We start from the raw sequence: 24,036 nt of genomic DNA, 5'->3' as shown, positions 1-24,036 counted from the left end.
GGCTCTACGACTTTGGAATTTATATAAATTACTTCATGTAGAGCTTGCACATACCAGTTCTAAGCTGAGAGTCCCTTGGACTGCAAGGAGATCCAACCAGTCCATCCTAAAGGAACTCAGTCCTGAATATTCTTGGAAAGACTGATGCTGAAGCTGAAACTCCAATACTTTGGCCACCTGATGCAGACAGCTGACTCATTTGAAAAGACCCTGATGCTGGGGAAGATTGAGGGCAGGAAGAGAAGGGGATGACAGAGGATGAGATGGTTGGATGGCATCACCAACTCAATGGACATGCGTTTGGGTGGACTCTGGGAGTTGGTGATGGTCAGGGAGGCCTGTCGTGCTGTGGTTCATGGGGTCGCAAAGGGTTGGACATGACTGAGCGACTGAACTGAACTGAAAGTCCAGGGGAGTGCTGCCAAGTTGAATGGGGCCAGTTACCAATTATAGGCTGATGCCCTGGGAGGTCTGATCTGTGGATATTGAAGCCAGGGCAAGAGTAGGTCCCTGGTGGAAATGGAGGCCAATGTACTGAGAAACTCAGAGTAGATTGAGGTCTCAGTGCATTAATGTCGATAAAAACAGAAACGCCCAACTTAAAAGACTCAGTAGCAAAGAATACCCTCATCTGGTGTCTGATAACACAGCTCCAACAGAAAGTGAGGCTAGTTTTGTTTGTCTCATCACTTGGTTCTAAAGGCCAGAGTCTGAGGTAGGCAGGAAGACAGGATAAAGAACATTCCAGTCAAAAGAAAACTCTGCATATTTATGGAGGTATCTGATAAAATGTTATCTCTAAAGGTCTGTGGGCTGATAGTAGGATTAGTTTTTAAAACAAGGGCTCAGGCTTTGCTGTGTACCATGCAACTTTGGTAGTAACACCTTCTGAGCCTCATTCTCTAGTATGGAAATAACGTGTGCCTCACACTGTTGCTAGGCTTCCTGGGTAGTGCTAGTGATGAACAACCCACCTACAGATTCAGAAGACATAAAAGACAAGGTTTGAACCCTGGGTCAGGAAGATTCCCTGGAGGAAAGCATGGCAACCTCCTCCAGTATTCTTGCCTGGAGAATTCCATGGACAGAGGAGCCTGGCAGGCTGTGGTCCATAAGGTCACAAAGAGTTGGACACAACTCAAGTGACTGAGTCTGCACACACTCTGTTGCCACAGGAATTAAATATGTAACTGTAGATTCAGCATTGTGTTACTAGCAAATGCTCTTCAAGTTCTAGCTATTATAATACATAATACAGACAACTGTAACTCCAGACCCACAGGACATCAGATTTGTGTTTCCTGTTGTCACTGCTCCAACATGTGTCATTTCCTAAAGCTTTATTAAACCCACACGCCCCCACCCCACCCCCACTATATGAAAAAGGAGACAAGATGTTTTCATGATCATCCTTCCCTTAGGAGAAAGATGGAATACAGCAGAAAGTTCTGGCTCTCCTGTGCAAAAATGCAGTAAAAAGATCTTATGATAAAAATGTACAAGATTTACATTGAAAGGACAGAAGAAATGTTACACATGTAAAATTGTCAGGGATAAAAGGTATATAGAGAAGCAACCAGGACCAAGAATAAAAAAAAAAAAAAAGATCTTTTCTCCATCTTCCTTAGACTGAAGGGCATGGATAGTTTGCTTTTAGTACTGGTTGTATAGACAAATTAAAGGAATGTGTCTCCTTCAAGCACTACAAATCTAACAAAGCTAGATTAGGTCCATGATTGATTTTGATCATGTCTTTATCTGTCAGGAAGCATTTAACAGGAGGCTTCCTGTGTGCTGTTTTGGATTTGTCAGGAATCCTCTGTTCCTTATTAATTCCTGAATATTCAGGAATTAAGAGGAGAGGCAAGCCTCTCCCAGGGCTGAAGAATCCAGGCATTTCCTTTGTTGGTTTTTCAATACCATAAGTACCCTCTTCCTTCTTGTGAACCATACCATAAAAGTGATTGTTTACAACTCTAACATGGATCGCCTATGTTTTATAAGTCTGGAATTTTAATCTTTATTTTTGCTGAGAATATCTCTTGTAAGACAGTATATATGCCCACACCATGTTGATTAAAACACCTTTGTTCCATCAGAGGTTTGGTCCCCATGTCTTCTCTCTCTCTCTCTCTCTCTCTCTCTCTCTCTCTCTCAGGTTATTTCTTTGGAGCTCAGAGGCCCTCTGGGTTCACTTCCCTGCCCCAGCTTCTAAGACCCTCTTGAGAAGGTGCTCTGTGCCTTCACCCCATCGAGAGGGCACTTGAGGCCTTCATGAACAGAGCAAGTCCCGTGTCAGGGACTTTATTGGTTTTCTGCATAAACCAAGGAATATCAGCCTCTTCTCTCTTCTTTACTTTCTTATCATTGACTCCGGACCACCAGGTTCTGGTCCATTAAAGGACCTCAACATTTATCATAGCAAATAAAACTATAAATTTAGGTTCTTAGAGAACACATTATACTTTCCCCCCGCTCGGACAGGGAAAGAAAAGAGTACACCATGACTCCAGACCTCTATATTCAACAAGTGTTGAGTATAAATACAAAGAAGAAAAGGACACATCTAACCTCGTGTTCTTTCAAAAATCCCGTTACAATATTGTATGACTGCTGCTTTCTGTGTCTTGTTCAAATCATCTGAATTGTCTCTTATCTCTTGCTTCAACAAATCTACAAGGAACCACATACTTAAGCTCTCCTTCCCTAATAGAAAAAAACTTTTTTTTTACTGGTATACTAGTACTTGTGTACACATGTTCAGATTAAGAATTCAGTAAAAATAGATGGCGAATGGAAACAAAATTTGGATTAATTTTGCCAATTATTTTGCATTTATTACACCATGAGTTAGACCACGATGGCATGGAGTTTATGAAGTAAATATATTAAATATAGATGAATGAGTCCTTGGATCTCCTTAGGCCAAACACTATTAAACTAATTAAAACTTGTCAACAAAATTGACAGCCTTTAGAATTTTTAAAGTGGGATTTGACCTAAAAACAAAGATGAGAGACACAGAAAGAAAATATAGAGGGAGACAATATATTGGTAAAGAACTTCTAGAGTTCTAGTGATTTAGTGATCAGACAGAAAGCAAATGCCCATAAATATTGTTGGCAATTCTATTTATTGTAAAAACTCAATATTCTCAAAGACATCTTATTTGACTTCAAGTGTCAGTAATTCTCATTAAACTCAAATATATCTGGCTTTTGTGTACAGAATGATAAGCTGAGGTAAAGAGCAAATTTAGAATCTCAGATGGTGAAGAAAACTATGTTGAATGTTCAGTCAAGCTGGTTTTGAGTGTGGTTGTAAACTCAAGAATACATTGCATGTGTAATTCTGCACATGAATCAAATGAAAAATATGGTTATTTCTTATTTGGCAGGTAATATTTAAACTTATGGTGGGACTTGAAGCTGTTTTTAAAGGTTAAAACATTTTTATGGAGAGGGTCTTTGCTCTTTTACATTGATCCTTTGACTCAACAAAACTAATTATTTCAGATTTAAAATTTCTGTGTTATGTAAGGACAGTGATTCTATTGTAGAATTCTCAGCCAAAAGAGCACCATGAACAGCTTAGGAGGATGAACCAATATTCCTAGGGAAATCTGAGGCAGTCTAAAATGGTCCTAAAAGTACAGTGACTAAAATGGGTCTGAAATTTCATTTTTTTTTTTTTTTGTAATTGCTTTGTTTCCCATTCTTCTCATATGTCTATGTTTTAGTGGGAAAATATTCTTAAATTACCATATAAAAAGACAATCCAAAATCATGTATCATGTTTGTTTCATGAATTTCTCTAATCCTTTTCATATAATTAGAATAGGATGGCCATGGCATTTAAATCATCAGAGGATAATCCAGCCTTAGAGTAAGGGTCTTCCTTTAATGACACCCAACATAGTATTTTTAGACATCTTAATTTTATATGTTAAAAGAATTTAAAATCAAGTTTTATTTCAGTTTCTTGTAAAGACAGGTTTAAATAAATTTAATATGTGTTTGATTTTTTACAATTAGGAACAAAGAGCTTTACATTTAAAAGAGATATTTTGATAACCAGGATAAATTGATCAGTTTTGTCACCCCAACTCAGACCCTTCTCTTAAACCCATTTTACTCGTAATTGTTTGAAAACACTGATCTTGAGCCCAAATGCTTTAGCCTGGCCCACAATTTGAACTTTTCATACCAAAATACATTTCTCTTGTGTCATCGCTATATGACCTAGCAATGTTGAACTTCTAGTTGCTCCAGGGTGCCATAATCTTGACTCGGTACTATTTTTTTTTAAACAAACTATTCAGTCTTCAACACTTTCCTTCCTCACCCTTCCCTCTAACTCAGCTTTCAACTATAACTAGTTTACCCTTGGACAACACAGCTTTGGCCTACATGGGTCCACTTAAACATGGGCTTTTTCCAATAAATACATATTGTGGTACTACAGGATCCTCAGCCGAATCCCCACATGTGGAACCAAGGGTACAGAGGAAGGACTAGAAAACTTTATAAGCACCTGACCACCACATTGTTCAAGTTTCAAATGTACCTCCAGGAATCCTAACAGATAAAAGTTGAATGTATTCTAATAGCACCCCATTGTGGTTTAACTGTTAAGTTGTGTCCAACTACTTTGCACTCCCATAAACTGTAGCCCACCAGGCTCCTCTGCCCAGGATGTCCAAGCAAGAATACTGGAGTAGCTTGCCATCTCTCAGGGGATCTTCCCTACCCAGGGATCGAACCCAGGTCTCCTGCAGTGGCTGTCAGATTCTTTACCACAGAGCCACCTGGGAAGCCAAGAGCACCCAGTAATTTCTCCATAAAACTTACACAACTGCTATTATTTCAAACCACACTGAAAGCCCCTTGATAAGAAGGAACTGTGTTTCATGCTTATTCACAGCATCTACTTACCATGTAGTATTAATAGTATTTGTCCAAGCAGATGTTAACAGGTCAGTATGGTTTATGTTTCTGGTTAGAAATTCAGGTTTAGAAGTTAGTGGTTCATCCATAATACTGGATGTTTTATACTGACAATGTTTTAAAACTGAATACTACTTCTTCAGGTGCTCTCCTATATTTTATAAATGTGGACAAATAATTAAACTCAATTACTATCTAACAAAACAAATAGAAAAGGAAAAAACTAACAATAAATAATTTATATCATTGTGGTGGACAGAGGAAACAGCCATGGACTTTGGGGTTAAAAGAAACTTCCATTTGTTCAGAAAAATATTACAACCATCTCACCCTAAAATAGATTCAAAAGGTGATTTTTAAAAATATTACTAGGTATTTCCAAAGCTGTGTTTCTGCAGCAGTTGATATTTTATAAAAGTGCTTGTATGAATTATTTTGAAAATATTTTTAACATTTGCCATGTTTTATTGCTGGTGCTATTAATCTATATATTGATTTAGCAATAAATATACCACTGTTACATAGAGTGTAATATTTTTAGTATTCATGACTGGTTGAAATTAATGCTATTATTTCAAGAAAGAGAAATACCACGCCAAAATTCAAAACTAATGCTCAAGAGAATATGATTAACAAAAACTATAAAATAAACTATTGGGCATTATCTTCTTAAGCATGATTCCTTTGAAACTCCATGGACTGTAGTCTGCCAGGCTCCACTGCCCATGCGATTTCCCAGATAAGAATACTGGAGTGGGTTGCCATTTCCTTTTTCAGGGGATCTTTCTATATGAGGCAGATATTATCTCTATTTTACAGATGAGAAAATCAAGACTTTGAAAGGTCTCATAACTACTGGGTCGCAGAAAAAGGTCTTTGAATAGTTTAGTCTAATGTCAATGCCTATGCTTTTTCCAGAAGAAAAAAGTTATAATTTAATGCATTTATAATTATAAAACACCAAACTTAGGCAAGAGACAACTACTGCAATGTAACTATGCTCTTCAAGGGGCCGTTTACATCTTTAAGAAACAACAGTAATTATTCCTTTGAACATTGCACTTTTAATTCTATGAATCGTGATTGAGTGAATTGGAACCACCTTTTAGAACTTCACAAGTGTCCTTATAGGGAGCTCTTTAACCCCAGTTCTTTGACAAATTCTCCTCCACTAGCACTGAACACACTACTGATAAATACATTAATACTTCAGATTTCTGGATACTTTGGTGGTTTCTATCACCTGGAATTGTTATAATACCACAAGTTAAAAAACAAAATTTTAAAAAAGGAAGGATTTTAAGCTGAACTAGACAAAAACAGAACTGAATATTACATATAATGCACTGTCATTTATCAGTTCATTAACCAGTTGAAAAGACTTTATCTAATGGGTTATGGTTATAAAAACGTAAGTCACAGGAGCAAGAAATTAGCTGCAAGGAAGAGACAGATGAAAGGTGAAGAGAAAGATAAATATAAGTGATAGCTAAAGCCATAGCCGGGGCGGCGGCCAGGAAGAGCAACCCACGTCCAAGGAGCAGTGGCTGCGCTGGCGCAGGAGGGCCTAGAGGAGCTTTCCCAAGTTGAAGGTCAGGAAGGGCGGTGGTGAGGAGATACCCTTTGTCCAAGGTAAGGAGCAGCCGTGAAGAGATACCCCATGCCCCAGGTAAGAGAAACCCAACTAAGACGGTAGGTGTTGCAAGAGGGCATCAGAGGACAGACACACTGAAACCATACTCACAGAAAACTAGTCAATCTAATCACACTAGGACCACAGCCTTGTCTAACTCAATGAAACCAAGCCATGCACACGGGGCAACCCAAGATGGGTGGGTCATGGTGGACAGGTCTGACAGAATGTCATCCACTGGAGAAGGAAATGGCAAACCACTTCAGTATTCTTGCCTTGAGAACCCCATGAACAGTATGAAAAGGCAAAATGATAGGACACTGAAAGAGGAGCTCCCAGGTCAGTAGGTGCCCAACACACTACTGGAGATCAGTGGAGAAATAACTCCAGAAAGAATGAAGGGATGGAGACAAAGCAAAAACAATACCCAGCTGTGGATGTGACTGGTGATAGAAGTAAGGTCTGATGCTGTAAAGAGCAATATTGCATAGGAACCTGGAATGTCAGATCCATGAATCAAGGCAAATTGGAAAAGGTCAAACAAGAGATGGCAAGAGTGAACATTGACATTCTAGGAATCAGTGAACTAAAATGGACTGGAATGGGTGAATTTAACTCAGATGACCATTATATTTACTACTGTGGGCAGGAATCCCTCAGAAAAAATGGAGTAGCCATCATGGTCAACAAGAGCCCAAAATGCAGTACTTGGATGCAATCTCAAAAATGACAGAATGATCTCTGTTCATCTCCAAGGCAAACCATTCAATATCACTGTAATCCAAGCCTACGCCACAACCAGTAATGCTGAAGAAGCTGAAGTTGAATGGTTTTATGAAGACCTACAAGACCTTGTAGACCTAACACCCAAAAAAGATGTTCTTTTCATTATAGGGGACTGGAATGCAAAAGTAGGAAGTCAAGAAACACCTGGAGTAACAGGCTAATTTGGCCTTGGAATGCACAATGAAGCAGGGCAAAGACTAATAGAGTTTTGCTAGAAAATGCACTGGTCATAGCAAACACCCTCTTCCAACAACACAAGAGAAGACTCTACACGTGGATATCACCAGATGGTCAACACCGAAATCAGACTGATTATATTCTTTGCAGCCAAAGATGGAGAAGCTCTATACAGTCAACAAAAATAAGACCAGGAGCTGACTGTGGCTCAGATCATGAACTCCGTATTGCCAAATTCAGACTTAAATTGAAGAAAGTAGGAAAACCGCTAGACCATTCAGGTATGACCTAAATCAAATCCCTTATGATTTTACAGTGGAAGTGAGAAATAGATTTAAGGACCTAGATCTAATAGAGTGCCTGATGAACTATGGAATGAGGTTCGTGACACTGTACAGGAGATGGGAATCAAGACCATCCCCATGGAAAAGAAATGCAAGAAAGCAAAATGGCTGTGAAAAGAAGAGAAGCGAAAAGCAAAGGAGAAAAGGAAAGATATAAGCACCTGAATGCAGAGTTCCAAAGAATAGCAAGAAGAGATAAGAAAGCCTTCTTCAGTGATCAATGCAAAGAAATAGAGGGAAACAACAGAATGGGAAATACTAGAGATCTCTTCAAGAAAATTAGAGATACCAAGGGAACATTTCATGCAAAGATGGGCTCGATAAAGGACAGAAATGGTCTGGACCTAACAGAAGCAGAAGTTATTAAGAAGAGGTGGCAAGAATACACAGAACTGTACAAAAAAGATCTTCACGACCTGGATAATCATGATAGTGTGATCACTCATCTAGAGCCACACATCCTGGAATGTGAAGTCCAGTAAGCCTTAGAAGGCATCCTACGAACAAAGCTAGTGGAGGTGATGGAATTCCAGTTGAGCTATTTCAAATCAAGAAAGATGATGCTGTGAAACTGCTGCACTCATGCCAGCAAATTTGGAACACTCAGCAGTGGCCACAGACCTGGAAAAGGTCAGTTTTCATTCCAATCCCAAAGAAAGGCAATGCCAAAGAATGCTCAAACTACCGCACAATTGCACTCATCTCACATGCTAGTAAAGTAATGCTCAAAATTCTCCAATCCAGGCTTCAACAATACATGAACCATGAACTTCCTGATGTTCAAGCTGGTTTTGGGAATACCGGACCACCTAACCTGCCTCTTGAGAAATCTGTATGCAGGTCAGGAAGCAACAGTTAGAACTGGACATTGAACAACAGACTGGTTCCAAATAGGAAAAGGAGTACGTCAAGGCTGTTTATTGTCACCCTGCTTATTTAACTTCTATGCAGAGTACATCATGAGAAACACTGGACCGGAAGAAACACAAGCTGGAATCAAGATTGCCAGGAGAAATATCAATAACCTCAGATATGCAGATGACACCACCCTTATGGCAGAAAGTGAAGAGGAACTAAAAGCCTCTTGATGAAAGTGAAAGAGGAGAGTGAAAAAGTTGGCTGAAAGCTCAACATTCAGAAAATGAAGATCATGGCATCTGGTCCCATCACTTCATGGGATATAGATGGGGAAACAGTATAAACAGTGTCAGACTTTAATTTTTGGGCTCCAAAATCACTGCAGATGGTGCTTGCAGCCATGAAATTAAAAGATGCTTATCCTTGGAAGAAAAGTTATGTATGACCAATCTAGATAGCATATTCAAAAGCAGAGACATTACTTTGCCGACTAAGGTCCGTCTAGTCAAGGCTATGGTTTTCTAGCAGTTATGTATGGAGGTGACAGTTGGGCTGTGAAGAAGGCTGAGCGCCTAAGAATTGATGCTTTTGAACTGTGGTGTTGGAGAAGACTCTTGAGAGTCCCTTGGACTCCAAGAAGATCCAACCAGTCCATCCTAAAGGAGATCAGTCCTGGGTGTTCATTGGAAGGACTCATGTTGAAGCTGAAACTCCAATACCTTGGCCACCTGCTGCGAAGAGCTGACTCATTTGCAAAGACCCTGATGCTGAGAAAGAGTAAAGTCAGGAGAAGGGGACACCAGAGGATGAGATGGTTGGATGGCATCACCGACTCAATGGACATAGGTTTGCGTAGACTCCAGCAGTTGGTGATGGACAGGGAGGCCTGGCGTGCTGCAGTTCATGGGGTCACAAAGAGTTGGACAAAGCTGAGTGAGTGAACTGAACTCAATGAAGTAATAGGGGTCTTCCACATGGATCAGTGGTAAAGAATCCGCTGGCCCATGCAGGAGATAAAGACTCAGCTTGGATCCCTGGGTCAGTAAGATCCCCTGGAGAAGGAAATGGCAACCAGCTCCAGTACATTTGCCTGGGAAATCCCATGGATAGAGAAGCCTGGCAGGCTATAGTCCACGGGGTCACACACATGACTGAGTGAGCACACACATACGCAAGCATGATGTAATACAGACAGGGCTTAAGAGTGTTAATTTCAATTCATTCAACAAAATCAATTCATGTGGAAGATCTTCCATGAACTTGGTATTTATTACTAAATAAAAAAATCATTACTATTATTAACTATTTACCTATTAACTTGCACACTTAATTCCAGTAGTTTTAATTTATGAGTAACAGCAGGTCTCTATTTGCTTTAATTAATATAACACATTATAGGACTGAATTGGAAACCCAGGACCTGTATTATAATTACAGATAAGTAAATAGAAACGTGTTGCTAAACTAGTCATTTGACCTACCTCAACTACAGGTTAAAACCATATACCTAGAGTCCTTTTCAGCTCTACAGTTATTCCTTAGTGTTACTAACAGTACAGATCTTTCAAATAACTTGTTACATTTTCTTGGTAATTTTTTCACAAGAAGGAAAAAAGCTGGTTTTCACTGAACTGAAAAGAATGTTCTACTCAGTTCAGTTCAGTCCAGTCATGTCTCTGCGACCCCATGAATTGCAGCATGCCAGGCCTCCCTGTCCATCACCAACTGCTGGAGTCTACGCAAACGCATGTCCATTGAGTTGGTGATGCCATCCAACCATCTCATCCTCTGTAAATTGAGTCGGTGATGCCATCCTGCCATCTCATCCTCTGTCGTCCCCTTCTCCTCCTGCCCCCAATCCCTCCCAGCATCAGAGTCTTTTCCAATGAGTCAACTCCTTGCATGGGGTGGCCAAAGTACTGGAGTTTCAGCTTTAGCATCATTCCTTCCAAAGAACACCCAGGGCTGATCTCCTTTAGGATGGACTGGTTGGATCTCCTTGCAGTCCAAGGGACTCTCAAGAGTCTTCTCCACCACCACAGTTCAAAAGCATCAATTCTTCTGCCCTCAGCTTTCTTCACAGTCCAACTCTCACATCCATACATGACTACTGGAAAAACCATAGCCTTGACTAGCATAGAACTTTTATGTCCAGATGGGTCACACCTGCCAATCTTGCAAAAATGAAGATTCAGTAAGTCACAGACAAGGCTAGAGAGTCTTGAGTTTCTAATAAGCTCCCAGATGATACTAATTGCCCTCGGTACAGGGACAACATTTTGAGTAGCAAAGTTCTAATATCTGAAGAAACTGTAATGCTGACAAGCTTGGCTAGCCCTGATATTCTTAAACAATTGCAACTATGAGCAGGAGTAAAACATGACATGGAAAATATCCCAGAAAGTCTGATGATGTAATATGTCTGGGATTTGTGCTAATATGGGTGGTGAGTGGACAGAAGAACAAGAAAGATTAAGTTGGTAACTGAAGCTGAATGATGGAGATTTGTTACTATTTTCTAAGCACTAACACCAGTTAAAGGGAATACTCTCTCTGTCCATTGAAATGAGAGGGAGGCATTAAGTTGCACCAAGGGCGGCTATAATCTAAAGCTAGAAAGGGTATGTCTGTATTTGAGGATCTCACACATAAAAATTTCTTGTTTACTTTTCACAACTTTGCCTTAGAAGAAAATTGAGACTCAAAAAACTTAAATATTTACTGAAAAGGAATTGATTTAAAAACCTTAAAACTGGTTAAATGTCATGAGATTTGGTAAGGGGCCATTAATGTTCAGACATCCTAATCCTAAAAAAATTATAAAGTGTGTTGAACAAAATATTGTACCATTTAAACAAATTTTGCTATTTTTTTAAAGCCACAGACTACAGAACAAATTCCCGGTGTAAATCAACCAACTCAACCATGTTGAGTTTAAAACATACTAAATTCAAGGTAATGATTACCTGTAGAAGGGGGTATACGGGGGTTCAGATTAGGGAGAGTACAAAAATGTCAGTTCAATCTGTTTTAAGTCATATATTAAAATTACAGAAAGTATGGAAAGTATTAGGCAGCGAGAATAAATGTGCACAAGTGTTTTATTATATGCTCTTCATATTTTTCTGCATATTTGAATACTTCATTTTGTCTTTAATGTGGGGCAATCTCTTTTTGTCTTTAACATTTATACTTTATTTGTAAAATATAAAACAAAACAAAAAGATAAAGGGAACAAGTGTATTTAGGAAAATAAAGAGTAACTCCAAAATTAAAGGTTTTGATAACTGGTACACATACTCTAATCCTGTGGCTTAAAATTGAGATTTTTCTCCTGAATATGTCTTGAAACAGATTTTAGCCAAAACAGAAACCCATGTATGTTCAATTTCCCTAAACAGTTCCATATCCTTGTCTGAATGAAAAACATTTTCAGATTTATGCTATTTAAAAATATTAAGGCAGTGAGGAAATCTTGACATCCCAAGCTATTCATGAGACAATCTTTTCTTTTCATAGCATTCCAGGACTTTTAAGTGTCAGAATTATCTCCAAGTTGCACAGCAACCTTTAAAGGTATGTACACAGAAAATCTAATTTTTAATTAAGTTCATAATTATGTATCTTTATTACTGGGCTATCAAATAATTCAAACAGAAAATATAAGGCTAAATCCAGTCTCCTTTCATTTGGCTTTGGGATGCATTATAGACTTGCTTTCTACATCTTTTTGCTTTACCAGATGCAACACTTTTTAAAAACATGAAAAGAAAATATTCCTCTGTGGCAAAAAGAAAGACATTAGGGTGTTATTTATTGCTGATAACTAAGATCTGGCAGACATGAAACTGGCATTGCAACTATTCCTCCTACACAGCAATTTATCAGTTGCACAGCATTTCTTCATTCGTACTATTTGAGCTTCACAGTACCTTGTGAGGTGGAAGAGCAGAATTTATTGCCTACATTTTGTATAAATACATAAGGGATATTGGGGCTTAGAAAAGTAACTTGTCCTTTCCCTTCAATCTGTATGGCGATCCAAAATAGAACTAATGAACCAATTAACCACCACATAGTTAATAAGGTTAATATTAAAATTATATTTTGAAGTTAAAATACCTCTAAAATATTAATATATCTCTAATGTTAACTAAATATGATGATTCCTTATTATCCCTTATTAAGCTAGGGTGTTCTTAGCTGCTTTCAAATACTAAATTAGATTTCTAACATTAAGTATATGTGAATCCATTCCTTAAGTAGGTATTTTTAAAAATCTTACTGTAAAAAGAAATCAGTTTTTCTCTGTTGTAGAAAAAAAATCAAGTTATCTCTTAGTATTCAAGGTAAGGCCTCTAGGAACAAGCAGCTGTGTCTTAAGAACACTGTTAGCTAGTTTACTCCTCTTATCTTAGAGATATCTAAGAGATAGGACAGAGGCATCTAGGTGGTAATAATGACAAGGACAAAGCTATTTTCACATTAACACTTAAAAACAATTTACCATATGCTAAGGACTGAATTAATGTATGAAAATATTCTAGAATGTCAAAACTCCCACTTCAAGGGCTTGAAGTTTGGAAGGAAGGTTGCACTGGAGTGCACTGTAGAAAACTGAAGAATCTGTTACTCCTAGGCAGGAAAAACTTGGGTTTCTGGTCACTCCCCCATCAAAAACACTGGGAACTCTTCCCAGCTTAGTAACGAAGCAACCTCAGTTCCTACACACATTTCAGGACCTCTGTCTTCTTCTTACAAGCCAATCCCTGCCGTAAGGGACTATCTGAAAAGGGATAGCACCTACTTGATTTCCTGGTGGCTCAGATGGTAAAGAATCTGTCTGCAATGCAGGAGATGGGGGTTCGATCCCTGGGTTGGGAAGATTCCCTAGAGAAGGCAATGGCAGCCTACTCCACTATTTTTTGCCTGGAAAATTCCATGGACAGAGGAGCCTGTCTGAGAGGTACAGTCCAGGGGTTCACAAAGAGTTGGGCACAACAGATCGACTTTCACTTCACTTCAGATATTTCAACTACTGCCTAATCATCCTGAGAAAAACTTCACTTGAAGAAACTGCTCAATTACTAGTCATTCATGGTACAGGTTTTTTTTTTTTTAAGATATTAGGCACATCTGCTGTTGCTAGAGTTCTTCTGTACTACAATGACACTTGAAAAAAAAATTGAGATTACTTAGCTTTCAAATCATCCTCATGTTAATTCAAACATACACAATTATTTTTATTTACTAGACTTTTTTTTTGGAGATGACTAATTATTGCATTAATATGGCACACTGAAAGGTATTGCATACTCCTTCATTTGTTTTTAATTTCCCTAATGTGTGAGTTCTGCATACTTGTCAGTTAGAACAAACTTAAGGAACTTGAGTAACTGCAAAGTTATCTGACACCAATATGCCTAACTGCTGACAAAAGTGAACCCCCGACAAAAAATATTTTAATACAAACAGTACCCTAACTGAAACCATTTAAAAAGTGAAAACTGTAATTACCCTTAAGTTTTTAAATACCCTAATGTGCATCTTCCCTCCCACCCAAAGCAAAAGCAGATGGTGTGATTCTGTTTCTTCCCAGTAACATCAAGTATCCTTTGTTAAAACTCACAAAGTAGGAAATCTTTAGCAGACACAAAAGATGAAAGATGAAACTGCAGCGAGAGAGCATGGCAAATCCAAAAGATCTATTAGTGCAGAAGTCTACTGGAAAAAAAACAACAACAACAAAAGAGATAGAAAGAATTAACAAGATACAATAAGTTATGTCTTTAAAGCAGTAGATTGTAACAGGGTGGGAAATGTTTAATATGTGTCCTCCTGAAAAGCAGTTACCATCTTTCAAATTAAAAAAAAAAAAAACAGCTGGTATATTTTCACAGCATCTAGATTTATTTATGGTATAAAGTCATAGAATTGTATTATTATTATTCCTTTCCCACCCTGGCAGAGAATAAACATGAATTCAGAAGCACAGTGGAGTGAAAACAAAGAAGAGAGAGAAAAGGCAGCAGAGAAAGACAGAAAAGGTGAATACAGAGCTACAGAAGTGTTTATTGAGCATGCTACAGAGGTAAGCAGAGTACACACAAAAGGAAATTAAACAACCATCAAACCTCCCAACTTTGTTAGAAAATTAATTTTTAATTGTGCCGCTTTCAAACTATACTGAATTTTACATTTCTAAAGATGTAAAAACTCAACTAATAGAAAATATACATGACCATTCTGTCTACATAGATAACAGAATCTATGAATCTTGAAACTAAGTACATCAATTTCAAAAAAGTATTGGTCATTTAAACAGAATCAACAATTCAGATTGACAAGAACTGTTCAAATTAATTTGACCTGTAGATTCTGAGCCATGTTTTTATTAAAGTCAGATCTATTCCTAAATACAAAATATTTTGAAGATTTATTAAAACTGAATATTACAATGCAAGGTAAATTAAGACTAAAGGCACATAAACTTTGGTCCCACCTGGTTGTCAGTTTTAGAAAACTGCCACAAAATTAATCTTCCTGCATATTTTCGCAGTACACTTTCTTTTATCTTTGAAAAATACATGCACCAGTTCCTGAACTAGCTAGACCGGTCTGCACATGCTCAGAAATCCACAACCATATTCCAAATCTTAATTACAAACTAAGGATGGCAATATATATTTAAATGCACATAAGTCATGTCAACTTCAAAACATCTACGAAAAATATTCAGCCACAAACAAGACATTACTTAGTGCTGACATTTATATGATACGTCCCACAAGAGTGTGTACAAAAAGGTTAAGATTCCACAATGCTTTTCCACATAGGGCTCAAACTTACAGAAATCACTTTGTTGTCTTAAGAAAGTAATACTCTGCATCTTGTTAATTTTAACTAATGCCTACATTCATAACTGAATCTAGACCAGAATTGTGAGATACAAAAGGCCAATGTTTTTTTAAAGCAATAAAGCCTAAGGTAGTAAAAACTGAAAAAATAAAAAATGCTGCTTTATTCTTTCAATATCATGTATCTTATTTGATTAAATAAAGAAATATGACAAGCCGATAATTCAAAATAAGTTCCAAGCAGGAGGGAAAAAAAACTTAACCTTTTTACACACCCCTGCCTAAACATATTGTTAATTCCCATTTAACAATGTGCCCTAGACAACCAATTCCTTTTTTCTAGTAAATGCACAACAGCAACACTAGTTTCCTTTTTAAGGCACGTATGTCAACTAAGTTGAAAAAGGAAAGTAAAATTAAACTAAAATTTCAAACAGACAAAAATGGCTTCCCTACAGAACAGATGAAAGAGAGCAGTTAATAACTCTGCCTTTACATACGCCATTTCATTTTATAACCAAGGAATGATAACAGCATGGGAAAAAAAAAAAAAAAACAACAAAATCAAACTCTGGTCCCCACTTTTCTGAACAGTCAATAGGTGATGACACCAAACAATGTGATTCACCCTCAATCTTCATCTCCCCCCTTTTTTAAATTGTTGACTTGGAGAAAGACACTCTCAGATGATGGTTTTCACCAAGGTTATAATTATGAAGATCAATCAAGGCCTGAATAGCTTCTTCCACTGTTGCCATCTGAAGAAGAGCCATTTTGTGATCTCTTCTGAAACAAAATTATGAAATTAGATACTTCATAAAAATCAGAACGGCTTAAATACTTTTGCTCATTTCAGGATCAAAAGATATCTAGAAATGAAAACAACTACTTGAAGAAAACTTTTACTTCTATCAAGTCACTAATTTAAAGACAAGAAAGCTTGCTTACTGAAAAAACTTAAATGCTTTCACAGTGCCCCCAGTGTTAGCAAACAGTGTTCGGAGATCTTCTTCTGCTACTGAAGGACTGGGAAAATTAGATGGAAAAAAAAGTAAAAACATTATTAAAAAAATTTTACATTTTATTCCTAAAATGTATATCCTTAATAAACTACTCCGTCTTTAATACTTACGGGATATTGGATAGGTGAAGGGTTGCAGAAGGAGGGAAAATATTCTGAAAATTTTTGGATCCAGGTTTCTTAAAACGATGCAATGGGGAATTACCAAAATCTTTTGTTAGCCCTTGATCATCAAGTCCCTCTCGAGGTAGTTGTACAGTCTGATGTTTAGACAGAGTAACACGAATAATTTTTCCATACATCTTCTGTCCATTAAGATGATTCATGGCTATAAAGAGGAAGAATGCCTATTAATAAACAATATCAATATTCAAAGCAAAAATATTACAATAGTTCTTAGAATAGCTGAAATACCTAATTTTGCTATGGTTTTATTTTTTTTTTAATTTTTTTATTTTTTGCTATGGTTTTAAAATAAATCATGAATTTACAATAGCCACTGGTGACAAAACAAATTCATTTGCACTCAACAAGGCACTGAGGCAAAGAAGCCAGCTTCTTTCATGGAATGAAAATCCAGAATGAGTATCTTTCTTGACAGTCCTGCTCATAATGCCCAAGAAACTTTAACTTTTTCTCCCTTCTGCTCCATATCCTAATTGCCAAGTCCTATGAAACCCTTTCTCCTACTTATCCCTCAAATTCATCTATTTCTACACTTTTCACTGCCATTACTTTTTATCTTTATAACTCAAATCAGTCTTCCAATCTGTCTTGTTGGATTTTTCTCTATGTTCCTCCATTTTATACAAATCTATGTCACTACCTGCTTAAAATCCTTAGGGATGAAGCCTCAACTTATTCTTCAACATGTCTTGTACATTTCTCAGTCTGACCCTAACATCTTTATTAAGCCTCCCTGAATAAATATTTTATTGATGATTTATAATACTAGTAACTTTGTTAGTGTTGAGAATCAAAGGATAAGATAAAAACCATCCTGACCCTCATGGAATTTACAGTATCTTAGTACTATCTTCCTTATACTTAAGTTTTCAGGTGTACAAAACATTTTTTTTTAAACAAATACTAGTATTTTGCCTTTAGCCTGGTGCATGCTTTTCTATTTATAACAATTTCCTATCTCCTACACTAACTTTCCTAAGCTATTTGTCAGTGTTACTTCCTAGGACCCTTTCTTCACTCTTCAGAAAAGGTTCAGAACCTTACTAGATCGTTTCCATACAGTTCTATTTCTTTTTATAAATTCATCACATTTTAATTATTATCCTCCTTCAGACTGTAAGATAACATGAAAGCGGGAACAAGTGTCTCTACCCCAGCACACAGCACAGTGCCTAAACACAGAACACCACATGCCTACTTCTTGAGGCAGCAGTTGGGTTACTTTTGAACTAAATGAACTGGTCTGAGATTAGAGAACAGTTATACGTTTTATGTTTTATTCAAGTAGTCACAACTGAAGAAAACCATGTCATAAGTCATATAGTTTAGCTAAACTGAACGTCTATTTGACTACTCAAATCAAAGTATTAGCGTATTAACAACAGAGAGGTAAAGACAATATGGAAGAGCAGGGAACTGAGAACAAAATCCCTACTCTCAAATGTTTTTAATTTGATTAGTACACTACAGTACACAGTCTGACACAGGAGATACCCAGAACTTGTTAAATCCATGCATCTTGTCATACTTACTTGTATAGAATAAACCAGTTAAATATAAAACAGGTCTGAAAAGGAAAATGCTATAAAAGTATAAGGTACCATTCTGAAAAATCTTTTTCATTTATAGCATCCCTAATTTGTAAAGACAAATTTACGCTTCCAGTTACAAGATAAAGAGGTACTAAGGATGTAATGTACAACATGACAAATATATTTAACACTGCTGCATGTTATAAATACTCCCTCTAGAGCACATTTTGCTAGAGAGTAGGTAAAGATCTATTATGAAAAACTAAGTATACTTTAGAGATGGCAGCTACACATGAACTAAAAACAGTTGAGGCTCTTTTGTAAGTTGTTCTTGAAAATATGAATTGGAGAAATAAGATAATTATTTTAACAAAGAACTACTCTTTGATACTTTCTGAGAATTCATTTAATCACTGAAGATCAGTACACTATTTCAAACATAATTTACAAATTCTATTCTTCCTAGACTACCTAATTTATAAAAATTCTAGTACATTAATTAAATAGGCTATCATAGAAATGGAAGCACCTTTAATGTCTGCAAATTTTAAAATTCTGGTCTAAAATGATTTAACAAGGCCTCTAAGATTTGCAATAATTCCATTCACACTTGAATACTACTGACTATACCTTGCCACTTCTCCCTCCCATACTACTTTCTGAATATAAAAATATTTGCTTATATTATAAAACAACTGAGTATTTCCCAAATAGAGTCCCATGAAAACCAAAGAGAAGAGAGTCCATAAACAAAGTATATTATATTAAAAAAAGTTTCACTGATTTTTTTTCAATAGCACATACTAGTTTTGCATAGGATTTGTGTGTGTTTTAAAGGCATTAATGGTGTGAGTCCATATTTTTATGGACATATACTTCAAGAAAGCAAAATCTAACCTAGCAGCAATGAGAAATTTGCCACTACATATAGTCCCAAAACTACATCATGCTATTAGTAAGCAAAGCTCTAGTGAAAAGATAAAAATTTTATCTTTTATAATTTATAAAAATTAGGGATAAAAGATTTTAAAATAAATACTGTTAGGCAGTGAATTGCATTATCCCAAACTTCATATACTGAAGCTTTAACCCCTCAATGTGACTATTTGGAGGCAGGGCCTTTACTGAAGGAATTTAGGTTAAAAGAGGTCATAAGGGTGAGGCCCTAATCCAGTAAGACTGATGTCCTTGTACAGGAAAAGATATCAGCACCTTAGAGGCTGAGGAAGGTTCCCAGGAAAGGCCATGTGAGGACATATGGAGAAGGGAGCTGGTCTGCAAGCCAGGAAGAAAGTCCTCTCCAGAAACCACATCTGTTCTCACCTAACTACTAGTCTCCAGAACTTAAGAATAAATTTCTGTTGTTTTAGTCACTCAGTTTGTTGTATTTTGTTATGGCAGCCCAAGCAGACTAATACAAGCATAGTAAAAATTAAAGCATCACTTATTTAAACAGTCCTTATATAAGAAACCAAAAAGTATCCAGAAGAATTTGATTGAACAGGTACTTGTATCCCTTATTTATAAGGGTAATGTGGAAAGACTGAAAGCAAAAGGAGAAGGGGGTGGCAGATGATGAGATCGTTAGATAGCATTACTGATTTAAAGGACATGAATTTGACCAAACTCTGGTAGATAGTGGAAGACAGAGGAGCCTGCTGTGCAGAGAATCGAACACCACTTAGCAAATGAACAACCACCACCACCACCCACATCTCACACAATGAGAAAAAAGAAATCAAACATTTGAGAATGCTCTGTCAACTATGAAACACTGTAAAAGGCTTCTTATAAAGCACATAACAATAATGGCAATGACTATCCCTAACCAGAATACAGAAGTGTACATAAGCAGATAAAAAAGAAAGGAATAATGAGCATCTATGACATCATCAAGGAGCTTCCCTGGTGGCTCAGATGGTAAAAAATCTGCCTGCAATGCAGGAGGAGACCTGCTCTTGATCCCCGGGTCAGAAATATCACTGGAGAAGGGAATGGCAACCCACTCTAGTATTCTTGCCTGGAACATTTCAGGGACAGAGGAGCCTAGCAGGCTATAGTCCATGGAGTCGCAGAGAGTCATACAGGATTGAATAACACACACACACACAATGACACAATCAGCACTTTTATATAACTTCCACTAAAGACAGACATCTCCATTTTTTAAAATGGAAAGCCAGATATATAAAATTTTATACATTGCCTGCTGCTGCTAAGTCACTTCAGTCATGTCCGACTGTGCGACACCATAGACGGCAGCCCACCAGGCTCCTCCGTCCCTGGGATTCTCCAGGCAAGAATACTGGAGTGGGTTGCCATTTCCTTCTCTAATGCATTAAAGTGAAAAGTGAAAATGAAGTCGCTCAGTCATGTCTGACTCTTAGCGACACCAAGGACTATAGCCTACCAGGTTCCTCCGTCCATGGGATTTCCCAGGCAAGATACTGGTGTGGGTTGCCAGCAATACATTGCCTGGGCTACCCTAATAGCTGGTAAGAAACTGAATTTCAAACTTCTATCTGATGCCAAAGGCTAAAAGGTCTGGTTTATCATGCTGTTAGTCTGTGAATCTCACTGGATATAATAGCAAAAATACACTAGTTTCTACACCAAAAATGGCAAATTTCAAAATTAATAATGTGAGTACACACGGTCTGAAGTACCATCCTCCCCGAATCTTAATGAACAGAATTATAAGCTAACATCATCCTGACATTTACAGTCAATCACACTGTGAATATGCAACTACCTTCTGGATTTATCTGATTTGACTTTGTGCATGAAACTGAATGAGATGCTAATTAAGTGATCAATTATTTATCTAATAATATAAGTGCAACTTGTTGAAGTACATTTTAAGGTTCCAAAAAGGATTAAAGTGGGGCATCTGGTTTAAGTTTTTCATTTTATAGTAACCTGGAATCTCTAAATTACACTTCATGTCACTCTTTACTAAGTTCTGTCAAATACTTTCAAATGACCTTAGAAGAATTAAATTAACATGGTGTTAATCAGGATTCCATGGACTATATTAACAGTTAACTTCAACTATAGGGAGTAACCAGAAATGAAAAATGCTAAGAATCTTTAAATACGTTTATCATAATTCTTAGGTGAAACTGTTATTTCAATCTTGAAACCAAAACCTTTTTCCATTAAACTCCAAGCAAGAAATGGTAAGAGAATAGCAAAAATACAAATATGTTCATCATATACAACTATTCACGTTAAAATATGAAAATTAACATGACACTGTGAACCTTGGCTATTAATAAATGGTTTCTTCCTGATATAAAGGAGTTTGTTTTTATTCACAGGTTTACATTATACATTTGAAATCAGACTGAAGCCGTATAGATGATACATAGTTTAATCTTACCCAGCTGTGACTGGTTTCCATCAGCCATCTGTATTAGAGCACTGTCTTTCTTATTGTACAAAATCTTCACACGCTGCACATCTCCATAAACACCTTTTTTGGAGCCACAGAGAGGTAATCCAAAAATGGAATTAATTTTTACATGCAAGTCAGCTAAAGATTATCTTTCTGACATATTAATGAAACATTCAGACATCAACATGATCACTCATTCAAACTCATCATTCTCACAAATGAATAAAGAAGATCAAGATTTTGAACAGTGAATTTTGAAAAGAATAATTTCTGATAAACCCTCAAAGCTATGTGAATGATATTAAATTAAAGACCATGCAAAATAAATCAGCATGCATTAAAACAAATTTGTGTCTATGGAAAGTTTTAAATAGCAAAGAAAAATAGCAAAAGATTTACTATTCAACTTTAAGCCAAAGTGCTAGCTACAAATAAGAATTAAGGTGAAACAAAAATCAAATCAATAATAAAAGTATAGTGCTAACAATAACATACCGAAGAGGGTAAACAGACTTTGGGGCGTAACCATCTTTAGAAGGAGAGAAGAGCAAGCAGCGTAAGACAAGAAGAGAGAAGAGTCGAGGAAGAGCGGAGATGAACAGATCATCCATAACGAAGGGTGGTTCCCGCAGAATGGTGAGGTGGTCATGGATCATGGTTCAAGGCGGTTAATTGGGGCAAGTTGGTCCGAGGAACATTTGTTCAAGCACAGAAGCATGAACATAGGGAATGGAGACAGGGAATGAAGACAAGGACAAGGAAAATAAAGGATAAGACAGGGAAGGGAATGGGCATTTGGGAAAAGACAAGGAAAGGGAAGGTGAACACACAGGGAAAAGGATGAAATGGGGAAGGGAAACAGCAATGCAGAAGAAAAAAATAAGGAATTGGGGAACAAAAAAAAAATAAAATATAGGTCAGTACATAGGAAATGCAGGATTTGGTCAGAAAATGGTTGGTTTATGTACTGTACAAGAAAAACTGAGTAAAATGTAGTCATCCAAGACAAATATGGGTAAAGTACATCTATATCAAAGAGTAAATTACAGCATTTCATCTCAACATAGGGAAGGAAAGCATGCATAGGAATTTTAAACTTTGAACTTTTAACTGCATAAGCATGGCTGGTTATGAAATGCAGGCAAAATTCTTAAAAAGAAAAACAAAGGCACTCTGATTCAAACATTTTAGCATGCACAACTGTGAATGACTACAGTATTCAATGATAAAATAGCTTAACGTTCATATTAACAGAGGCCAATTAAAAATGAAATATTCAAATTAAACATCATAAACTAATACATTGAGCTTCCCACATTTCATACCAGCTTCCATAGCAATCAAAATAAAATATACCAGACATAAGATGTACAACTAAAGAAAATAACTCAGCAATACATTTTATTTAACAGGGTGGGAGGGGTTTGGGGAGAGGTAAAGTTGAAAAATATTTTTAGAAGACAATGACTAATAACTGCAAAGAAAAAATTACTAAGAAAGACTGGAAGAGTGCCTCGTCAAGATCTTTGGAAGAACCTTCAAAGAAAAATGTATTAGAGTAGTTCACATAAAATAAGATTTAAAAAAATGCAATGACACATAAGCATGAAATGAACAAGCAAATAATTAGAAAAGGCAAAGAGCAAAATTGTTTTACAGTTACATCTGCAAATTAGATATTTGCCTTTGAGAACAACAAAAAGATAAAAAGCCAAACTACAGTACTTCACCATATTTTTCTTAGGAAAAATAGGTAGTTAGTTTAAAAATATATATATATATTAAAAGAGATATGACTAGCTACAGAAATAAAGTATTACCTAAACAAGTACATAGATTTTATTTGGAAGTAGAAACACACAGAAAATACTTTGACTAATGAATGTACATAAAAAGAAAGGCAAGTGCAAAATGAAATAAACATGAAAAACTTTCACAAATGAAATGGAGTTAAAAAATAGACATTAGAAAATTATTTTACTAACCTCTTCATTTAAATTGCTAACCAACAGGACTGTATTGCCACCAGCTGAGACTCCAGGCATACCCACTCGGCCAGCAGCAGCTGCAGCAGCTGCTGCAGCAGCGTTTGGAATAGCCAAAGGACTCAGAGCTCCTGGAACAGCTGCAACAGGAAGCCCTAATTTTAAAATAAAGCATATTTTACGAAACACACACAAGTCGTTTACAAAAACCAATTTAAGCACGAAGGCTGATGGCTTGGGGCTGACCGTTCCAAATGGTTCCTGAAAGTTAATTTTTATAACATTTAGAAAAATTGGTTGTTGTAAGTAGCAGA

At 36.8% G+C, this 24,036-nt stretch overlaps 1 protein-coding gene across 5 annotated transcripts in view; it reads right to left on the bottom strand.

Annotated features, from left to right (window-relative positions):
* Positions 1-14,886: 14,886 nt before the first annotated feature.
* PTBP2 (polypyrimidine tract binding protein 2) overlaps positions 14,887-24,036 on the bottom strand; it is an 83,589-nt gene continuing 74,439 nt past the window's right edge. For 2 of the 5 annotated variants that reach the window (XM_015092131.4, XM_042251260.2), the window contains exons 9-14: positions 23,723-23,877; positions 22,233-22,266; positions 21,723-21,815; positions 16,734-16,950; positions 16,550-16,627; positions 14,887-16,387 (exon numbers count right to left, since the gene is read on the bottom strand). In XM_015092131.4, the coding sequence (XP_014947617.2) occupies positions 16,255-16,387; positions 16,550-16,627; positions 16,734-16,950; positions 21,723-21,815; positions 22,233-22,266; positions 23,723-23,877 (710 nt within the window). In that variant the 3' untranslated portion in view covers positions 14,887-16,254. The remainder of the gene's footprint in view (positions 16,388-16,549; positions 16,628-16,733; positions 16,951-21,722; positions 21,816-22,232; positions 22,267-23,722; positions 23,878-24,036) is intronic. The other 3 variants (XM_015092132.4, XM_015092133.4, XM_015092134.4) reach the window with 3 other exon arrangements.

The sequence above is a fragment of the Ovis aries genome, chromosome 1, assembly GCF_016772045.2.
Source record: "Ovis aries strain OAR_USU_Benz2616 breed Rambouillet chromosome 1, ARS-UI_Ramb_v3.0, whole genome shotgun sequence".
Taxonomy (NCBI): domain Eukaryota; kingdom Metazoa; phylum Chordata; class Mammalia; order Artiodactyla; family Bovidae; genus Ovis; species Ovis aries.
This window is presented reverse-complemented; position numbering and strand designations above follow the sequence as displayed.